Source organism: Ammospiza nelsoni, chromosome 1 (genome assembly GCF_027579445.1).
Source record: "Ammospiza nelsoni isolate bAmmNel1 chromosome 1, bAmmNel1.pri, whole genome shotgun sequence".
NCBI classification, from domain to species: Eukaryota; Metazoa; Chordata; class Aves; order Passeriformes; family Passerellidae; genus Ammospiza; species Ammospiza nelsoni.
Genome location: NC_080633.1, coordinates 4,848,705 through 4,866,795, shown reverse-complemented (window position 1 = coordinate 4,866,795; position 18,091 = coordinate 4,848,705). Strand labels below are relative to the sequence as shown.

Here is an 18,091-nt window from a genome sequence, read left to right as displayed (position 1 = left end):
TGGAGTCCTTCCAAAAACCCCAGAGTGAGCAAAGACCCTGGGATTGGATTCAACATATCAACATATCATATATTCAACATTATCTTTTAGATGACAAAAGTGCAGTCACTTTTTCCTTCCACTTCAGGAATATTACACCCACTATGAGCCAAATCAGCACTTCACTGCAAGGTGGATATTAGTCTGAAGTGCTCTGAATGGGCACTTGAAAGTCTGTGGAGGAGAGGAACGAAGACCCTGAGGTGAACAAAAGGGAGGTTAAGATTAATTTACTGCAAAAATCTGGGAAAATGACCAGTGGAACAGAATGCCACGGCTCCAGACTGAATAAGTAATTCCTTCAAAATGGGAATTCTTTGTTCTGAATTTTAACTAGCATCAGTGCTGATCCAGGGAGGTCATTCTGTCCCTCTACTTGGCATTGGTGAGGTCCCACCTTGAGTGCTGTGCCCAGCTCTGGCCCCTCAGCTTGGGAAGGACCTTGGGACACTGAGCACATCCAGAGGGGACAGCGAGGCTGGAGAGGGGCTGGGAACACAAACCCTGTGAGGAGCCCCTGAGGGAGCTGGGGGTGCTCAGCCTGGAGAAAAGGAGACTCAGGGGTTGTCAGAACCCAGGTCATTCCTCTGGCTGCCCTGGAGGACTGGAGATCCTGGCAGGGGGCTCAGAAACCTTGGCATGGAGTCAGACACCTGTGCCTTCGATTTTAGCCCATGGAAACAATTACCAACTTTGTGTGAGGAGTTAAAAGCCACAAGGGTTTGAATAGAATGATAGTGAATTTATCATAGGGTGAAAAAGTAGAATTTTGGGGATTTAGAATGGGGGTTCAAGAGGCAAGATGGAGGAATATGGGTGTATCCTGTCCTTCTTCTTCTTGCCCTCCATCTTCTGATGTGATGGTGACACTTTTGGATTGGTTTAGAGTAGAGACAGACTGTCTAACATAGGTGATAGGTATTGGAAAATTATTGTAAATAATTTTCAGACCTCAGCAGGTCAGAAAGACACTGTATTAGATAAGAGAAAACAAACAGCCTTGAGAATGAGAGCTGAGGAATCCTGTCTTCTTCTTTGGTCTTGGGACTGAGAAAAGAGACTTTATAACACCTCAAGGTCATCTTGACACCAGAGGCCTCGTCAAGGGGTGCCCTCATCACTCTCTGCAGCTCCTGAAAGGTGCCTGTTCTCAGCTGGGGTTGGGCTCTTTCTCCAGGAAGCACTGACAGAACCAGAGCACACAGCCTCAAGCTGCACCAAGGGAAATACCAGTTGGATATTAGCAGAAAGTTTTTTATAGAAAGAGTGATAAAGTTCTGGAATGGCTGCCCAGGGAGGTGTTGGAGTCCCCATCCCTGGGTGTGTTTATAAACAGACTGGATGTGGTGAGATGGTTTAGTTGAGGTGTTGGGGCTGGGTTGGACTGGATGATCTTGAAGGTCTCATCCAACCCGCTCATTCCGTGCATTCTAGATTTCCCACATTTTTGAGATATGGATGTCTCTGAGACTTAGAGAGAAGCAGAGGGAACCCCAGGGGCCACAGCCCAGCTCTCTGTGGGTCACTCGGTGCCACTCACATGATGCCGTGTCGGAAGTAGCTCTGGAAGGTCTCGGACTCGTGTCCCTGCACCTCGCGGTGCTGCACGGGGCTGCCCCCGAGCGCCGCGTCCAGCTGCGTCACGTACACGGCCGCGGCGCCCTGCTCGTCCTGGGAGGAGTCCTGGCCAATCCAGTAGTGCAGATCCACAGCCGAGCCACGGGAGCTCCTTTTGGTCTGCAAGAGAGGGGAAGGACAGGTCCAGGTGAAGGCACAGCCCGTTTTTGTGTTGGAAAACAGAGTGACCATGGAATTTCCCAGTTCTGCCTTTCTCCTGGGCAAGAGGAGAGAGGACACAGCCTCAGGTACTCCCTGCTCTCCTCATTCAGCAGAGCAATTTATGGGTTTTATAAACCAAACTAAGGATGTTTCTCTTTAATATTCTTTCATAACTCCCATTATCAAGGAAAACTGAGCACCCATGCAATTAATGTGTTCAGATTGTTCTACTGTTGTACATTTTGATATTAAGACTTAAAGGAGATTCTTCTCATAGGATATCTTTTGAAATACAAGGCACACTGCTATTTATTTGCCTGGAGATGCTACCCTTGCTTTCTTGTTGTTGTTCTCACAGCACATAACAGAGCAGCACAAACTGCCTCAGAATTCCTGCTGACTTGCAAAATAGACATAACTCCAAATGAAGCTGAGCCAGTGTGTGCATGCTGGGATTCATCTTATTACAGAAAACCCCAGCAGCCTAGAAAAAGGAGGCAAGCAGGCTGAGAAGAAGGTGTGCTCAGTGTTATTTGAGTTGTGCCAGTTATCTTCCTGCACCCACTGTGTTAAATCCCATTGTGGACACCTGGGAAAGGTAATAAAAGCTCATTTCATAAGCTGGATTTGACACTAAATTCTGTTTATTTGCTTTGTGCAGTGATACCACAGTGAAACACAGCAGAAGGAGTTGAATAAAACACAGCTCTGTTCCTCAGGCACAGATAATTAATTTGTGGAAAAATCACTCAATTTAATACATTGCTTTTGAAGATGATCAAAGTCCCATTGTCCTACGGACAATCATTATTTGGAAAGGCTCCAATAAAGAAGCAGAATGCACAGATGAGTGTTTTTACCCTCCTGTCTTCCAGGGAAAAGGAGAATAGTGGGCTGATGAAGGGCTCTTCTGCCTGGGGATGTTGTTGTAACAGAAGTTGAGCATCAAAATCCATATTTACACTGCCAGCTCCCTGCAAGAACTATAGTATTGTGTTCTAAACTCTAGTTTAGACTCTAGTATTCTGTTCTGTTCATGGGCCTGTAACTCAGGCTTTCAGCAATCTGAAGGGACCCTAGAGGCATGTGTGTGGGGCATTTGAGCAGGAGACACATCCTGTGCTGCTATCCCAGCCTGCCTTCCCATCCTGGCACATGGGGGATGTACAGTTGGGCATTGTGGGGCACTGGAGGTGTTGCTGCCTCTCCACCAACAGAGATGTTTGCAGGAGGCACACTCAGACCCAGGAAGTGGGAAATGCTTCTGGTGTCCACCCTATGATGGGTTTGGGTTCAATGAGACCTGGGTTGCTCCACGCAGATAAAGAGATTTGGAAGGGATTTTAGGAGGTGAGTGTAACACATCATCCTCCTGCCGAAATCTGAGACCACCAGGCAGTTTGCACAGAGCACAGCTGGTTCTCAGCACTCCTTCACAACCAGCTCAGGTAGCTCTGCACCAAATTTGGGTGGGGCTGAAGTGTCCTTATGGGGACATGGGATGGGCTGCAGAGCCTCTGCTGCTTACGTGACACACGACATGGAGCATCCTCATGGCCTACATCACCTGCTAAAAATGAGACCCTCCAGCTGGTCACATCCCACATCCCCCAAGGACTCCCACAAATCATTTAAATGTGAGCCTTGATTGAGTTTTCCAGGGATGTACTGGTCATTTTGCCATGCCTGGGCATGACTCAGTTGATTGGAAGATAAACACTTTTAATGAATTACTAAGTTAACTGCTCCTCTGAACTTCTGATTTACTAAACAGGCAGTGTTGTCACAACAGCCACGTGAAATTCAGATCCATGATTAGATGGTGAGCACACATGCAAAACAGTGCTTTTTCCACAGGACAGGTACACCAAGGCAAATCTAAATAAAAAGGGTTGAACCAGTTGCCCAACAGAGAGCAGTGTTTGCTGTCTTACTTACGTGCAAGATGATGTAACAGTCTCCTTCAAAAAAAGTCCCATAAGCTTTTTCAGGTACAGGAACCATCTTCATGTTCTGTAAGGAAATCAGAGTTGGGGTCACTGCTAAAAGTGAAGAGCCAGAAGTTGGTGTGTATGAAACAGGACAGGCTGGGCTGCACAAAGCACTGAGGTGACAATCAGGGTTTGGAGGAGGAAGAATCAGGGCTGAGTTTCTGAGCTGGGAAAAGCCACTTCTGGAGGAAATATCCAAAATACTAAGGAGTGAGAATGGAAAATGATGATTTTTCTCAGAGAGACTGACAAGTACATTTTAGTGTCCTTGCCCTTGTGCAATCCTGTAGATATACACCTGGGGCTCAGGCTGAAATGCTCCAGAGCTTGCATTTATAGGGAATTTCCCTACAATTTTTTTTTAATTTACAAATTTTATTTAATTTCCCTACAAATTTTTTATTTGTGGGAATATTTGTGGGAATTCCCCAGGAGAGTGAGCACATCTCAGCCTAGGTTTAATTTTGGGCAGTTCTTTGCTCAGTGAGTTTGCCCGTGAGTTTGAGGAAAACTTTCAGCACTTTGTGAGGATAACCCCTCTGTTAGGGGCTCAGGGCAACCAGCTGAGAAAAAACAGAGCTGAGGACACTGATGGTCCCTCGCCCCTCCAGACCCTAATTGCAGATTTCCTCTGGCACAAGTGCATAATTGAGCGTGCATAATTAGCCATGCCTGCCCAGCACAGGTGCCTGGCTGTGCCACCCAGCAGTCCCCACGCAGCTCCTGGGATGGAGCTGGCTCTGAGGTACCCTGAAATTAGAGCCATGCATTCTTCTGCTGGCCTGACTTGTCTCCCAGCATACCAGCCTGACCCTTGTGAACCCACACAGCTCTAATTACAGATCCTCTGAAAGCAGCTCAGCGCAGTGCTTTGCAGAGAAATGGAAAGGTGAAGGCTCTGTGATATTTGGAACATGGTTGTGACCTGCTGAATATCACTTGGAGATGTTGGAGACTCTTCCCTCTGCTCCCCTGAGGGGATTCTGCACCTCAGTCTAAACCCACTCTCATTGCAGGGGAATGTTCTGGGTGAATTGGGGCAGAAAAAGCAGAGTTGAGCAAGCTTGGGTCCAATCCAAAATCAGATACCACCACCAGCAAAAAGGCAAAATCACAAGCTGCAGGGTCTCTCCTTGCAGTGACACAGAGTAGGAAAGGCAAGGAAGAAGTATAAATAGGCAGAAAGAAAGAAGTACAAATAGACTCCATGGAATGCCTTTGCTGCAAAAATCTGTCTTCCCCATGGCATCTGCTGGTGTGGACTAAGGATCACCCATCTTGGTGAAGCAAGGAATTTCTCTGTGTTAAAGCAGCCTTGCACTGATTCCAAAAAGGAATGAGAAAAGCCTCCAGTACTGGAGGAATTACTTCAGTCCCACCACATTCCCGTTTCCTTTGTAAACATTATCATCTCAGTTTTACAGAGCAGGAAACCAAAACAATAACATGTTGAACATTTCATGGGGAAATACTCAGTCTGTTTCCCACTCTATCTTATCTTTAGGACTCTCTTTTCCCACACAGATTACTGCAAGAATTAATCTTCCTTGAAACATAAACACACAGATGTGCAGAGGAACATGTGCCATGACTATGACAGAGGACATGTGCCATCTCTCTTGTCCTACCTCTATGCCCCATATCTGCAGTCCCAGCTTCCTCTCGATGCTTGGGAGGTTTGTGTCACCTTCTGTCATTCTGCAGGCTGAGCTAGAAGGCAAAGGAAGAAAAAAAGTAGTAAATAATTATATAATTAGATGCAACAGTGAGTGTGCTGGTCAGCTGGGCTCCTCTTGCCATCAGAGCAGGTTTAACACAGAAAATCCATGTTTTGAAGTATCTCTATATCTGCTATAAACAGTTAGGTGGGATGAACCCCCATTCCCAGGCTATCCATGCTCATGAAGGGCCAAGCAAAGTGCAGGATCCCAGCCCAGCAAAAACTGATAGGACAGTGTGGTTTGGGTGAGGCATTATTTTCCCTGGATTTGAAGAGGTGGAAAGGATCCATTGGGGATTATTTTGCCTGGATTTGAACACATGAAAAGGATCCATTGGGGATCATTTTCCCTGGATTTGAAGAGGTGGAAAGGATCCATTGGGGATCATTTTCCCTGGATTTGAAGAGGTGGAAAGGATCCATTGGGGATCATTTCCCCTGGATTTGAAGAGGTGGAAAGGATCCATTGGGGATAATTTTCCCTGGATTTGCACACATGGAAAGGATCCATTGGGGATCATTTCCCCTGGATTTGATCAGGTGGAAAGGATCCATTTGGGATCATTTTCCCTGGATTTGAACACATGGAAAGGATCCACTGGGCTGTTGGACCCGACACCAGTACTGGTTTGTTCCCACCAAGGCACGAGGGGTGGAGGAGACACAAGAGGACCTCCAGGAGTCCTGTGCCCCCCTGGGCCAGTCACTGCACGTCAGGACAGGTCAGGTGAGGTCTCCTGGCCTTGGGGGAGCCCAAGGAATGAAGCCCTTCTACTTCAGGCCAATATTCAGCTGTAAATTCAGACAGGGATCTCAGGGCAGGGCACCATGCTCCCAGGTCCATGCAGGCACAGCAGCACACAGAGTGATCCAATTAATAACCAGAATGTCTATTTTACACAAATCTCAGCATTTCTCCAAGCTCTGCTGCCTCCATGGGGAAGAACCAGGTTTCAGATTGCCCACACAAAGGTGTCTGAGAATATCTGAGATGGTTTTTGCGTCGTCTTCCTTGTGATGGGTGGAGGTCTCCCATCCATCCTCTACCATACCCACCAGTTGTGGGGGAAAAATTCTTAGCTATGCTCCCTGATCCTACTGCCAAGATTTTTGCTCAAGAAACAACTTTAGAACCCAGCTTGTTTACAGGGCAACTTCCAGCAACAAATGAAATCCCAAAGTAATGTCCATAAAAACATGGAGTTAGATCCTATTGGAGCCAGCTCCACTGCAGCAGCCACGGGACAGGCTGTGTTTGTGCAGGGCCACAACCCACACCAGCCTTTCTGTGAGCCAGTCCTGCTCACAAATCCAGGCCCAGCCTCCAGAGAAAACACAGCTCAGTGTTCTTCTGAAGGTGGGGAAGAGCGGAGCTGTGATCCCTGCCAGAGGTTTTTATTGCTCGTGTTACGAGCAACAAGTGCTGGTCACCCTGAAGAGGTTGAACACTCAGGAAGAGCACAAAAAATGCACAAAAAATGCCACAGGCAGGAACATTGGTCCATCCAGGCATCCCAGACCCTGGCTCAGGCAGCAGGGAGGTGCAGGTGTTTCCTGGGGTGTTTTGAGCACAGCCCCAGCACCTCTCTGCTCCCTGAGCAGGCACAGCCTGGCAGGGCTCAGCAGCAGGAGTCAGAGGTGCTCATTCCTTCCTGAACACACAAGGACCGCTGGAGACCGAGTCCATGAGGCCTCAGGAACACATTCAGCAACTTTCAGCTCCCTCTCTGGTCCTCCAGAGAGCTTCCAGGCAGGAAAACAAACAGCAAGCACAAAATAAGATATTTTTTACTTCAATTCCCAGAAAGGTGATTGACACCCACACAGATTAAAAGCCAGATCCAAGAAGATATTTCGGTGTCCACAGAGGAGACAGACACTGCTCTAAATGGTGTCCTGACTCACCTACAGCCCTGAAGTACAGGGCTATCAGGAACTAAATAAAAAACATGGTCTTAGTTCAGATCTTTAGTCAAAAACCTCTCCTTTCTTTTAATATCATATTCGAAAGTTCCCTATCAAAGAAAAACCCAAGTGAAGCCTCCTTCTCTCAGCTATCTTTTTAATTTATTTAGGGGTTTTTCTTTCCAGCATCAAAACAGGAAGAACCTGAAACCAAAGCCAGTAAAGATAGTTTATATTTGAGGGCAGTGGAGGTTTTTAGCACTGCTGACACTTCTCCCTGTGGAAGGCAGCAGGCACCTTGCTCTCCTGCTCACTGCTCAGGAAAGCAGCAGCTGGCCAGCTGTGAGACACAGCTGGATCCCTGCTCCTCTTAGCATCCCAACCTCTCCTGGAAAAATTAAGCCAAAGGATGCTGAGATTCCTCTGGCCACAGGCAGTGCCCTCTGAGAGCCAGCAGTGCTCCACAGATCCCAAATCAAACTTAATTGACTAAAAACAAGGGTCTTGGATCTCCTTCACTCCTGGGGATCCTTTCTCCATCTGAAACATCACAATCAGTGCTGAGTCCCCACTTTTCTGAGAAATGGTGTCCCTCCCTTCCTCCTAAGTGCTTTAGCTGGGGGAGTGTGAATCATAGACAAGGTTGGCTGTTTCTTTGGAATTTCCAGCTTCTTTCAGCCAGTGGCCAAGTTAGAAATAATAGGAATATGACTTATATAATCAAGCAGCTCATTTCATTAATGATTTAATGTGGGGTTTTAATCAGATGATCTCATAATTCAACTCCTGTCCAGACATGAAATCTGGTATTTATGGAGTGAAATCTTCCCATCTGTGCTGGAATTATAAAGGGCAGAAACTTTTAGAATTTAAAAAGGAAGAAAAAAAAGGGATGTTAAGAGTCTTGGGGCATTCACTGTGGGGTTTCAACAGCAGTGTCTGGGGCAGCCCTTATCTCAGTCAAATCAGTTTTGCCCAGCATTAGGTGAAATGCAAATTGGCAAGAAGTGTGAGTCAACCACCTCAGGGGCAGAAATTCACCAGGGAAAATCACTGGTTATGGGGATGGATTTGCCTCCTCGGGCAGACACAGCTCTACCTGTGAGGGGAGGAGAGAAACAGCTCTAGCTCATCTCTCTGCCCCCACATTAATAACATGCAACTACTCAGTTTCCACCTCCAGGGCCAGCCTCTCCCATTGCCACCATTTCCAGGGAAATCTTCCTCTCTGCATGGGAAGAGGAGAAAAGTTCACCCCTTGAATGTGGGCTGGGAGTGGTCACTGCGGAGCAAAGGCAGCTTCTGGCTTGGAGCTGCTCTGCTGGGTCATCCCCACTTGTAAAGGTGCTATAAATAAAATTGCAAAGGTGTCCTAGGTTGACTATATGATGCTTTTATCCCCAATCATCTTGTTCTGTTATGCTGAATAATAAGTTTTGCACCTTTAAGACTTGCTCCAGAGAGTGAAGGGGGGACAGAAGAAGCACAGTTTGTTTTCAGACACTGCACTCACTCCTCCACATTCCTGCTCCTGGGCTGTGTTGTCTGTGGAAGGACAGACAGCGGGACAGAGCTCTCCTTTGCTTTTAGTTAGTTTAGCTAGCTGAGGCAAAGAAGTTCCCTGGACTGAGGTTTTTTCCCTTTTCTTTGGCCCTGTTTAAACCTGCTCTGGCCTGAACACCAGCAGAGCACCGGCAGCTGCACCTGAGGCCCACCGGGCCAGGCCTGGCCTGCGACATTTCCAGCACTGAGGGACTGACCAGAGACTGAGTGAGCTGAGCTGCAACCCGGGGAGGGACTTTCTCAGTTTGTCATCTCTTTTGGAGCAGCAAGGGGTTTGATTGGTTAATATTGTTTAGGTTTTATTGTTTAATCAACAGTTTTTTTCCACTTTTCTCCAAGGAGGTAGTTTCTCCCGGACCAGTTGAGGGGAGGGGCCGATTGAATCTGCTTTCCTATCACAGCCCCTTTGGGGGTTCTCTCCCAAATTTGCCCTGAACCAGGACAAAAGATCAAATGCTGCTCTTGACTGAGGGCAGAGAACCTGGAAACCCAACATCAGTGGCTGGCCCTTGAGTAGATGCTACAGCCAGGGGCATCTGGAGCCTCCAGAGCTAAAATCAAAGCTTTTCCTGGCACAGCCCAGGCAGCAAAGCTGGTGGGTGAAGGTGGATGGGTTCCCCTTACACCCACTGGCCTTTGTGCACTGCCAAAATTGTCACTATAGGACACAAAACAATACAAGTGCACACACTGCTGCTCTCAAGGTGAAGAAAAGAGAATTTTATTTTTTGACTCCAACATTTATAGTTTTCTAAAAGTTGACAGTGGATTGGAGGGTGAAAGTGCCACCTCTACAATGACGCTGGACAAACCAATAGTCCATCAAATTTTTCTTCCTCTATAAAATAATGTAAAACAATAAGTTATTTATATAAAGTATGTGAGGCAGTTTGCTACAAGAATGTAAACATCAGAAGGCTTAGAAAATCTTAAAAAATCAGGGTGACACAAAACCACAGCAGCACTCCTGCTTGCTGAATCCAGCCCTCATCCCCTCTCCAAGCAGCACAGCATGAGGAAAAGCTTCACCTACATGACTAATTGAGTGTCAAGGTCACTCCCAAGGCTGGTTAATGAATAATGGCTGGGGTGGCAGTGCCACCATCCCTGGGTCAGCTCGGTCCATGATGGAACCCAGGCCCTGCAGCACATTGCTCCAGGCAGTCCTGGGCTGTTTGGGTGGGGAGGAAAAAGCCAGGACTCAGAAAGGGGACAGGGGAGCATTTCCAGCTCCTGAAGCACATTCTGAATTCAGACTGGCCTGGGTTCTGGCTGTAGTCACAGTAATAAAACAGCCCCAGTGAAATGACTAATGCTCTGTACAGCTCTGAGAAAATAGGAAGCAGCTGTGGCTCCAGCCTTTCCAGGCTGAAAGGCCTAATTATTGGGAATACTTGGACTGGCATTAGATGAGGTAAAGCAGGGGCTGTTGAATTGCTTTCATTGTCTCCACTAGAGTTGGGCATCTGGGCCCAAGTAGGTGCCATTTTTTGTTTGAGGACAGTGGTTAACTCTTGTTTTGCCCAGAGGAGTGAAATTCAACACTGGAGTTCCATCCTGTGGCTCATCAGCTCCAGCTCAGGAACAGGACTGTGCAGAAGTTCAGCACTCAGCCTGGATAAGCTGTCTTTTATTTCTCTGTTGCAAGAGGAGAAAAAGCAGCTTTTATACCACAGGAAAATCATGGCTAGGGAGGGCCAGCTATGGGGCTTGTCTGTTCTCTCATGCTGTCACATTTAAAGCTGTAATACCTTCCTCCAAGCCATGCTGGATGTGCTGAAGCCTGGTAGGGAGGGCAAGGAACAGGATATGCATGGTGGGGATGGGAAAAGAGGAAAAAGCACAGCTCAGCTCATCCTCCTGCTCCAAGTCCTGTGAGATCCAGGTTCAGGAGCTCAGTGTGGCCCCTAAGCCAAGGCCAGGGCTCTGCCCAGACACGCCTGGGTGACCACAGAGAGCACTTCAGCCTTCTTGGAAAGAGCTGTTGCCTGGCAGCTAAAATTACGTAAAGCAGGCCTTAAAATAAGATGCTATTTCTGATCATGGTGGGCAATTAAACATTGGAACAGCTTATTAGGGAAGCTGGCAGGCTTGGCTTTACTTAATGTCTTTGAAATGAGATGGGTGAGTGGCTGGGCTCAGCTCCTCAGGCTCTGTGGCCAGGAGCTGCTGCTCAGGTGCTGCATTTCCAGCAAGCTGCTCCTTCCCATGGCTCTGGCAATAAAACAAATATTGGAGTGGCCCTCGTGCTTCAGCCATCTCCACTGGGCAGAACAGATCCCCTGTCCATGCTACAGGATCATCAGGATGGATCCTGAAATGGTTTGAAACCTGAGGTGAGGCATTGGATGGGATGAGCCGAGATTGGGCTCCTCTCCTCAGGGCTGGAGATAAGAGGGGACTTCACTGGTTCAAGTGGGGCAGGATTTCCCCTTTTTCCATGAATGGCTGCCAGGGATCCCCACACCAGGAGCTGCCTGACACCACAGCAGACTGGTGTTTTCTGTTCTTTTCTCCTGGGCTGGGATGCTGAGGTTAATGTGAGTGAGGATGTAAGGGCATGGGATGAAGAGAGGGTTTAATGTTAATAATGGCCTCTCAAACTGTAAGTGCTCTACAGCCCAGCAGAGGTTTCAATTCCCTATTCAGTGAATTCAAAGGATGCAGAAAGCTGGATTCACCTAGCCAAGGAATCCCTCAGGCTCTGAAAGAGCAATAACTATTTTGCCCTGTCTGAAAAGAAGCTGACCTGTGTTTCTGGAACCCAGTTGCTCTGTCCCTTGAACCCTGGAAATTTACCCCATCTCCAACTACCAACCCACTCCCTACAAGAAACAAACCTCTGGCTCAGTGTGACTTCTTACAACTTGTGCCTTCACCACCTGGCCACTTCTGGCATCTCAGACTTAGCAGCGGATACTTGGTCATTCCCAGAAAAGCACTGAGGCTGTGAGCTTCACCTTTCAGCTCCCTGTGAGGATGGACTTTGCACTAATCTTCCAGTCCCCCCATTGTTCCTAGCATAAAAGCAAAGAGCACAAGGAAATATCAGGCTGCTGGGAAATAGCCACCTTCCCAACTGCACCAGCCCTCAGTCTGGATCTCATCTCCTTCTCTGAATTCCTGCTGATTTAGAAGGGAAAGCATCTCATTATTTATCTCTGACTTTGACCAGTCCCTGCAGCTGCATTTGCACCTGCCCTAAATTCCAGCTCAACACCTCACTCCATCCAGGAAATGCTGTTCATCTCTCCACACCTCTCTTCATGATCTCCCTTGTCCCCCTCTGTTTATCTCACTGCTGGTGCAGTTCCAGCAGCCTGATCTTTAAGCAGATGGTCTTGGGAAACTGATTTCTAAGAGCAGATTGTTTTTTTTCCCCTCAAACTGCTGCTATTTCTGAGTATCCCCTCTAAAATTTTACCAGCTGAGTGCTTGTCCTGGGAACTAAGGAGCTGCATTGTCCCAGCAAACTTCTCACAATGCTGGAACAATATACTGACAATTAAATCAGAACTTTGACTTCAGCCCCAGCTCCCAAGTCATGTGGTCTGAGTTTCCACATTCATCAGGCTGGCTGTGGAGCCCAGAGCTCAGCTCTGGCCAAGGTGGGGCTGGCAGGATCCCCTTGGTGTCCTACAGAAGGTCACAGCACCCACGCAGCTCCTGTTGAATTCTTTCCCAGCAAGTCCCTTCTCCCCCAGGATGTCTTGGAAAGCAGGAGGCTCTTCCAGGCAGGCAGGCAGGATCTCTGCAGGCTGAGGGCAGCCCTAAAAGACTCAAAGCATTCCCAAGCAGCTGCAGGAAGCTCTCCCTGAGAGAGCTGTGACCGATAACAAACTCATTGCTGTGCAAACCCACCTCTCTGAAGATCCATGAGAGAAAAAAAAAAAACAGGCACAAGAAGCTGTTAAAACCTTTCTGCATTGTGCTGGTGTGCTGCCAGGTGCATTTTTGCCAAATAATAAATTTCAGCTTGGTGCACACCTCCTTCAGAGGTATCCATTGCACCTCCAGCCCCTCTCCGTGGGGTTTGTGAGTCAGCAGCAGCACGGAGCCATCCCAAGGGAAAGGTGAGCAGGCAGCTCGCCAATTCATCAGGAACAAATCTCCCCTTTCTTTTAGCTCTTTCTCCTCATGAAAGGGAGAGATTCCTGGCTCAGGACCAGCCCTGCATCCAAAGGGGCAGGGCTTCACGCAGGAGATGGACACAGAAGGAAAGCAAAGCCATTTTAATTGCTCTTCCTGGTTTCCAGGGAAGGGGTTCAGGTTCTAACTAACTCCTAACTTACTCACCACCTCCACAAAAAAAAGTCACCACCCTCTCCTACATCAGCATTTTAACAGAGCATTATTTAACCCCATAGCTGCAGGTTAAATAAAACCAGAGCTGAGACATCAGGGAGGAGAGAAAGTGTGTTTGTTCACAGGGGAGCCCCTGCTCTTCAAAAGCTTACAGGAAGGAGAAAACCTCAAAAAATTACATTTTCCCAGGTGAAACTGAGGGAAAGGCCACAGCAGCTTCCAATGCAGAGCTGGGACTAAGGAGAGGAGAGGGGGTTAGAGACTGGGATTTATCCACCTTCTCCTGGGTGTCAGCTGCACAAGTCTGAGGAGAGCTTCCCCTGGGTGGTTCCCCTCATCCTGGTGTTTGTTCTAGGGCAGATCCAGTGAATCCTGGACAGGAAGGACTTGCTGTTCCCTTGGCCTAACAGGAAAACCCCTGGGGGAGAGCCCAGCTTGCCACACCTCCCTCCTGCTCCCCCAGAGTTTGGGGCTCAGTCCCATCCACTGTAACCCAACATTCTGCCAGCATAAACTGAGGGAAATGCCATAAATAAAATTTCCTTTAAACCCAGCTGCCAGTGTCCACCAGGCCCATCCTTCTCAAAAAACAAGCCTGAGAGTAAGGATTTTTGCTGCTGCATGTGACAGTTTTATATTTATTGTAAGAATTCACACGTGTGTATATGTGGAAGATCAAAAGCAGCTTTTCCCTGGTGCACAGTTTAATGAGTGCACTTGAATAAGCCCTTAGGACCTTTTTTGGTGGTGATGAAGCAGGGGAGATGCTCTGCCTCCACTCAGACCAGCTGGAGAACTGGTTCCAGAGCATTGGCTTCACAGTGGAAAGTGGAAGCAGGTTTCAGTTTTGTCCCAGTTCAGATCTGCAAGCATGACATCAAGCTTGGGAAGAGAAACCCAGGACTTCCATTAAAAAACAAAAAACAAAAACAAAAGCCCAAGCAGGTTTCCATTTTGGATTGCAAGTGAAAAGCCCTGGACCTCAGCAGGTGCTCTGTGGGTGACTCTGCCCTTCCATCTCTGGCCCAGTGAGGTGGAAAAGGTTTATTCAGGGGGAAGTTTTGTTTCTCAAGCAGCAAAGGGGAGCTCATCCCTTGTGAGTGCTGGCTAACACAGCTCTAACTAAAGACAGCTGACCTGTGTCAGAACAGAAGGGGACCAACTAACCCAGGCCAAAATTCCACTGGGATGTGTGTTGGGCCAGGCTGCGAGTTGCCTTTTCTGAGCTTTAAGGTCACAGAGTCACTCATCCTGGACAACTTTTCTCACCTGGAGCTGACATGGGGAGTTTTGTGTGAGCAGCAGGAAGGGAACCAGGCATCTGACAGCCTGGGATGGGTGGGATAGCAACAAAGGGCAGTAATTCAGGCTCTGCACACTCCCAAAGGAAAGATGGGTACCCAGACAACCTCTCTAACCCAAAAAAGAACACAATTTCCAGCCCTGCCTGTTTCCTACCCTGTGCAGCTGTTTTTAAAAAACAGTTTTAAATAAAGGGCCAGGCACAAACCTCTCCTTTCATCCCAGGGCATGGCAACAGGACATTTTTAGGTAGAAGAGGTCAAGTGATGTGAATAGCTCCTTCCACAGGAGCTGCCCAGGATGGAGCCCAACCATGCAATTTAAGGTCAGTGTCACATCCCTGACGTGGATATAAGGTAATAACAAGTTCCACTGTCACTGTACCCAGCTCTGCCTCAGATAAGCCTGAAGAGGCTCAGATAAAGGCAGATAACAAATGAGAGGGTTTCTGTTACAAGCAGAGATCCTTGGAAATCAAGGCAACTGAATTGGATGCACATCACCTGATGTGCCTGGACTTTTCAGGGTGAAAGATGCCAAGGCTTTAAATGATATTCTCCCCTTAAATTATAATATCACCCCTTTCTGCAACACTTTCACACCCAGAATGGGTGGAAATACAGTAGAAATGTAAAATCATCGAGGATAAACCATAATTAGGCCCATTTGCAGGGTTGTATTGTATGGCGAGAGAGCTCATGGGAGGAGAGGTTTTACTGAGCTGTGGGAGAGTGTTTCCCTTTGTGACTGAAGGATCTGCTCCTCTGAGGGGACAACAGAGGCTGAAGAATGTATGTGAATAAACAAAGAGATATTTTGGGTGTGGTGTGGCTACCCTGGGGTCCTTCCTTGGCAGATGGACATTTCACATTGGGAAAGCCCAACCTGTGCCTTACGTCAGCCCAGTGAGAGCCTCACAAGGCTGACACAAAAATGTCCTGAAGGAGGGACTCTGAGGAGGGTCAGTGGTGGCACAAGGGCTCCCCAGGGGTGACAAAAACGCAGCTGGGGCAGCACCAAGGTTTTGGCTGTGCCCTGAGCTCTCTTCACTGCTCTGAGCATTTCAGGGCTCTGCTTCCAAGTGGGTCACCACACATTTAACTCTGTGGAAACTGAGGGAGGGCTTTTGGTCCAGCAGGATGTGCCCAACACAGAGCAGAGCCCCAAGCATGGGGCAGGTGTCCAAGCTCCAAGCCAGCCTCCTCCTCAGCTGGAGATGGATCACCACAGGATGGGCGCTCCATAACAGAAGAGACAACAACTTCCATGCTCAAAGTGCAGAAAAACTTGCACAGCTCTGTGGAAAAGGCCAGGAAGACACTGTGAACATCTTCAGCATCCCTGGCCATGCAAGAGCAGGGATTTATTGACTCAACCTAAGCAGAAGATACAGGAGGAGGCAGGAGATCAGGGTGGCACTGCTCACAGCCACGGCACAAAACCTTTGCTCCCAGCTGGGAGACTTTGGCAAGTTCTGCCTCAAAGTCGTGCCTGGGAAAAAAACATCATGAGACCTCTGTGTCTGCTGGAGGAGGATAAAGGCATCCTGTTTGCGCAGGGAGGAGGAGGAGGAGGAGGGGAGGCTCACCTGGCTGTGCCAGGAGGAAGGTGAGGCAATTCGGTTTTTTCTGATTTGCCTGTCCTTGCATTGCCTTCCACCTGGCATCGCGGGGGAACGGTAAAACCCCGCGGAAGAGGGAAGCCAGTGCCCTCTGATTGTCTAATCTGCACTTCGCAGGCTCTAATCAGCACATTTCGCTCACTGTGTAAAAAGCACCTGGATGATTCACCATCCAAGCGCTGCTCTGGCGGGGCTAGTTTGCTTCAGCTGCTCTAACACTTGTTTACATCTGCGTTAGGGCAGTCTTGAATAAGCGTGAACCTCCCACAGATGCTAATTCATATCAGCTCTCCTTTGTGTTAAATATTTATGTTCCTAATAGGCACGCCTAAGAAAAATACTGGCAAGTGAGCCTGCAGCTCAACTGCATTACAACTCAATTTTATCTGAGTGCAGCTCGCATCTGGAACGAGCAGGATGAGAAAACATTCTATTTGCAGAGCACAGCAGCCTGGCCATTAGCAATCTGTCGATGAGATGACAATAAAACCCATCCATGAGAACTTCCAAAGACTTTCCCTGGCTGCCCGGACCCATAACTGCACCCCAAAGGCAGCAGAGCTTTTGGAAATCCCCACGGCAGCAAAACACAAAACAATCCAGGCCCAGACAAAGGTTATGCATGAAATCAAAGCCAGTCTGTGCAGAGGCTGAAGGAAAAGTTGTGTCCTCAGAGCTGACAGGGAACCCGGACAGGTTCTTGGCAAGCTCAGAGCTGCTCGTTCCATCCCCAAACGATGTAAATCAGGGTGGGCTCCTTCCAGCAGACACATCCTGCTTTGTAACAGGGCAGGATCTTTATTTTTTATTTTTTTAAGTATGAAGCATATTAATTTTTTGTTTGTTACCATCCCAGATAAAGTCATCAAACAGTTCTGGCCTCATTAAAACCAGCAAGGGTGCAGGAGCTCGCTTACCTTGCTGCAAAGTGCGCGCTGTCCTCGCAGGTGTCCCCTCTGCACCGAGCCCAGCGCCTCCTTCTCCCCGCCGAGCTTCAGGGCACTTTTGTTCACTGTTCTGCTACCTTGTCAGCCGGGGAACAGCACTGTTCGGAAATTCAATCCTCTACTTAACCGCAGAGACACTCCTACCCGGAGATCACACCCATTCCCAGGCTCACAGAGGGACAAAGAGGGAGCCGGTGCGGGAGAGTTTCAACCAACTCTGTTCGCATCCAATATCCCCTGCTCTGAATTCCCTGAATGGTGATTAAGTGCTGCTTTCATTAAAAACCTGTTTTGTCCAGGTTAGGAGGGCACAGGAGGGATTTTTTTCCTCTTTTCTCAGTCTCTGCAGGACAAAGCAAGGTGCGGTGCTGCTCAGTGTTAACCCTTGGGGACAAAGAGTTCCAGCTCCACTCTCTGGTTCTGACTGTCCCCAAAATTCTGAATTCTGAAGTCCCGAATTTTGGCAAAGCTGTTCCAAGGGGAAAAGTGCTCGGGGAAGATCTCTGCTCTTCTCTCCCTGCAAGGCCGAGCTGGGTGAGGATTGCCCCCAGGTTTAGGGGTGTAACAGAGCACTGGAGTGTTTAACTGGGCTGCCCTCCCAGGAGAGCAGTAATGATCAACCAGGCAGCCCCAGCAGGGTCTGCTGAGCCACCTTCAGCAGCACAAAGCTCTGTGTGTGGACACTTACAGCTCATTGCTGAGAAAAAAATTACCTGTGAAGGACGGCTGTAATACCATAGCCACTGGCTGGGGATGAGCTGAGGAAAAACCATCTCCTGGCATTCCCAGCTGCTCCTGCCTGCTGTGTGCTGGGTGCTGCTGACGGAGGAACATCCCTGTCTGGAGAAGGAACCATGTGGTACCTTGTCATCAGCCACCAGCTCTGCTTTGGGGGCACCCAGGGCTGTGTCCAGGAAAT

General features: G+C 48.4%; 1 protein-coding gene across 1 annotated transcript in view; it reads right to left on the bottom strand.

The window, feature by feature from the left end:
• The window catches only part of VILL (villin like), a 37,635-nt gene extending 20,253 nt beyond the window's left edge, over positions 1 to 17,382 (bottom strand). The window contains exons 1-4 of the mRNA XM_059482651.1: positions 17,143 to 17,382; positions 5,438 to 5,519; positions 3,757 to 3,831; positions 1,580 to 1,776 (exon numbers count right to left, since the gene is read on the bottom strand). Of these exons, the coding sequence (XP_059338634.1) occupies positions 1,580 to 1,776; positions 3,757 to 3,831; positions 5,438 to 5,506 (341 nt within the window). The 5' untranslated portion in view covers positions 5,507 to 5,519; positions 17,143 to 17,382. The remainder of the gene's footprint in view (positions 1 to 1,579; positions 1,777 to 3,756; positions 3,832 to 5,437; positions 5,520 to 17,142) is intronic.
• Between the last annotated feature and the right edge of the window lie 709 nt (positions 17,383 to 18,091).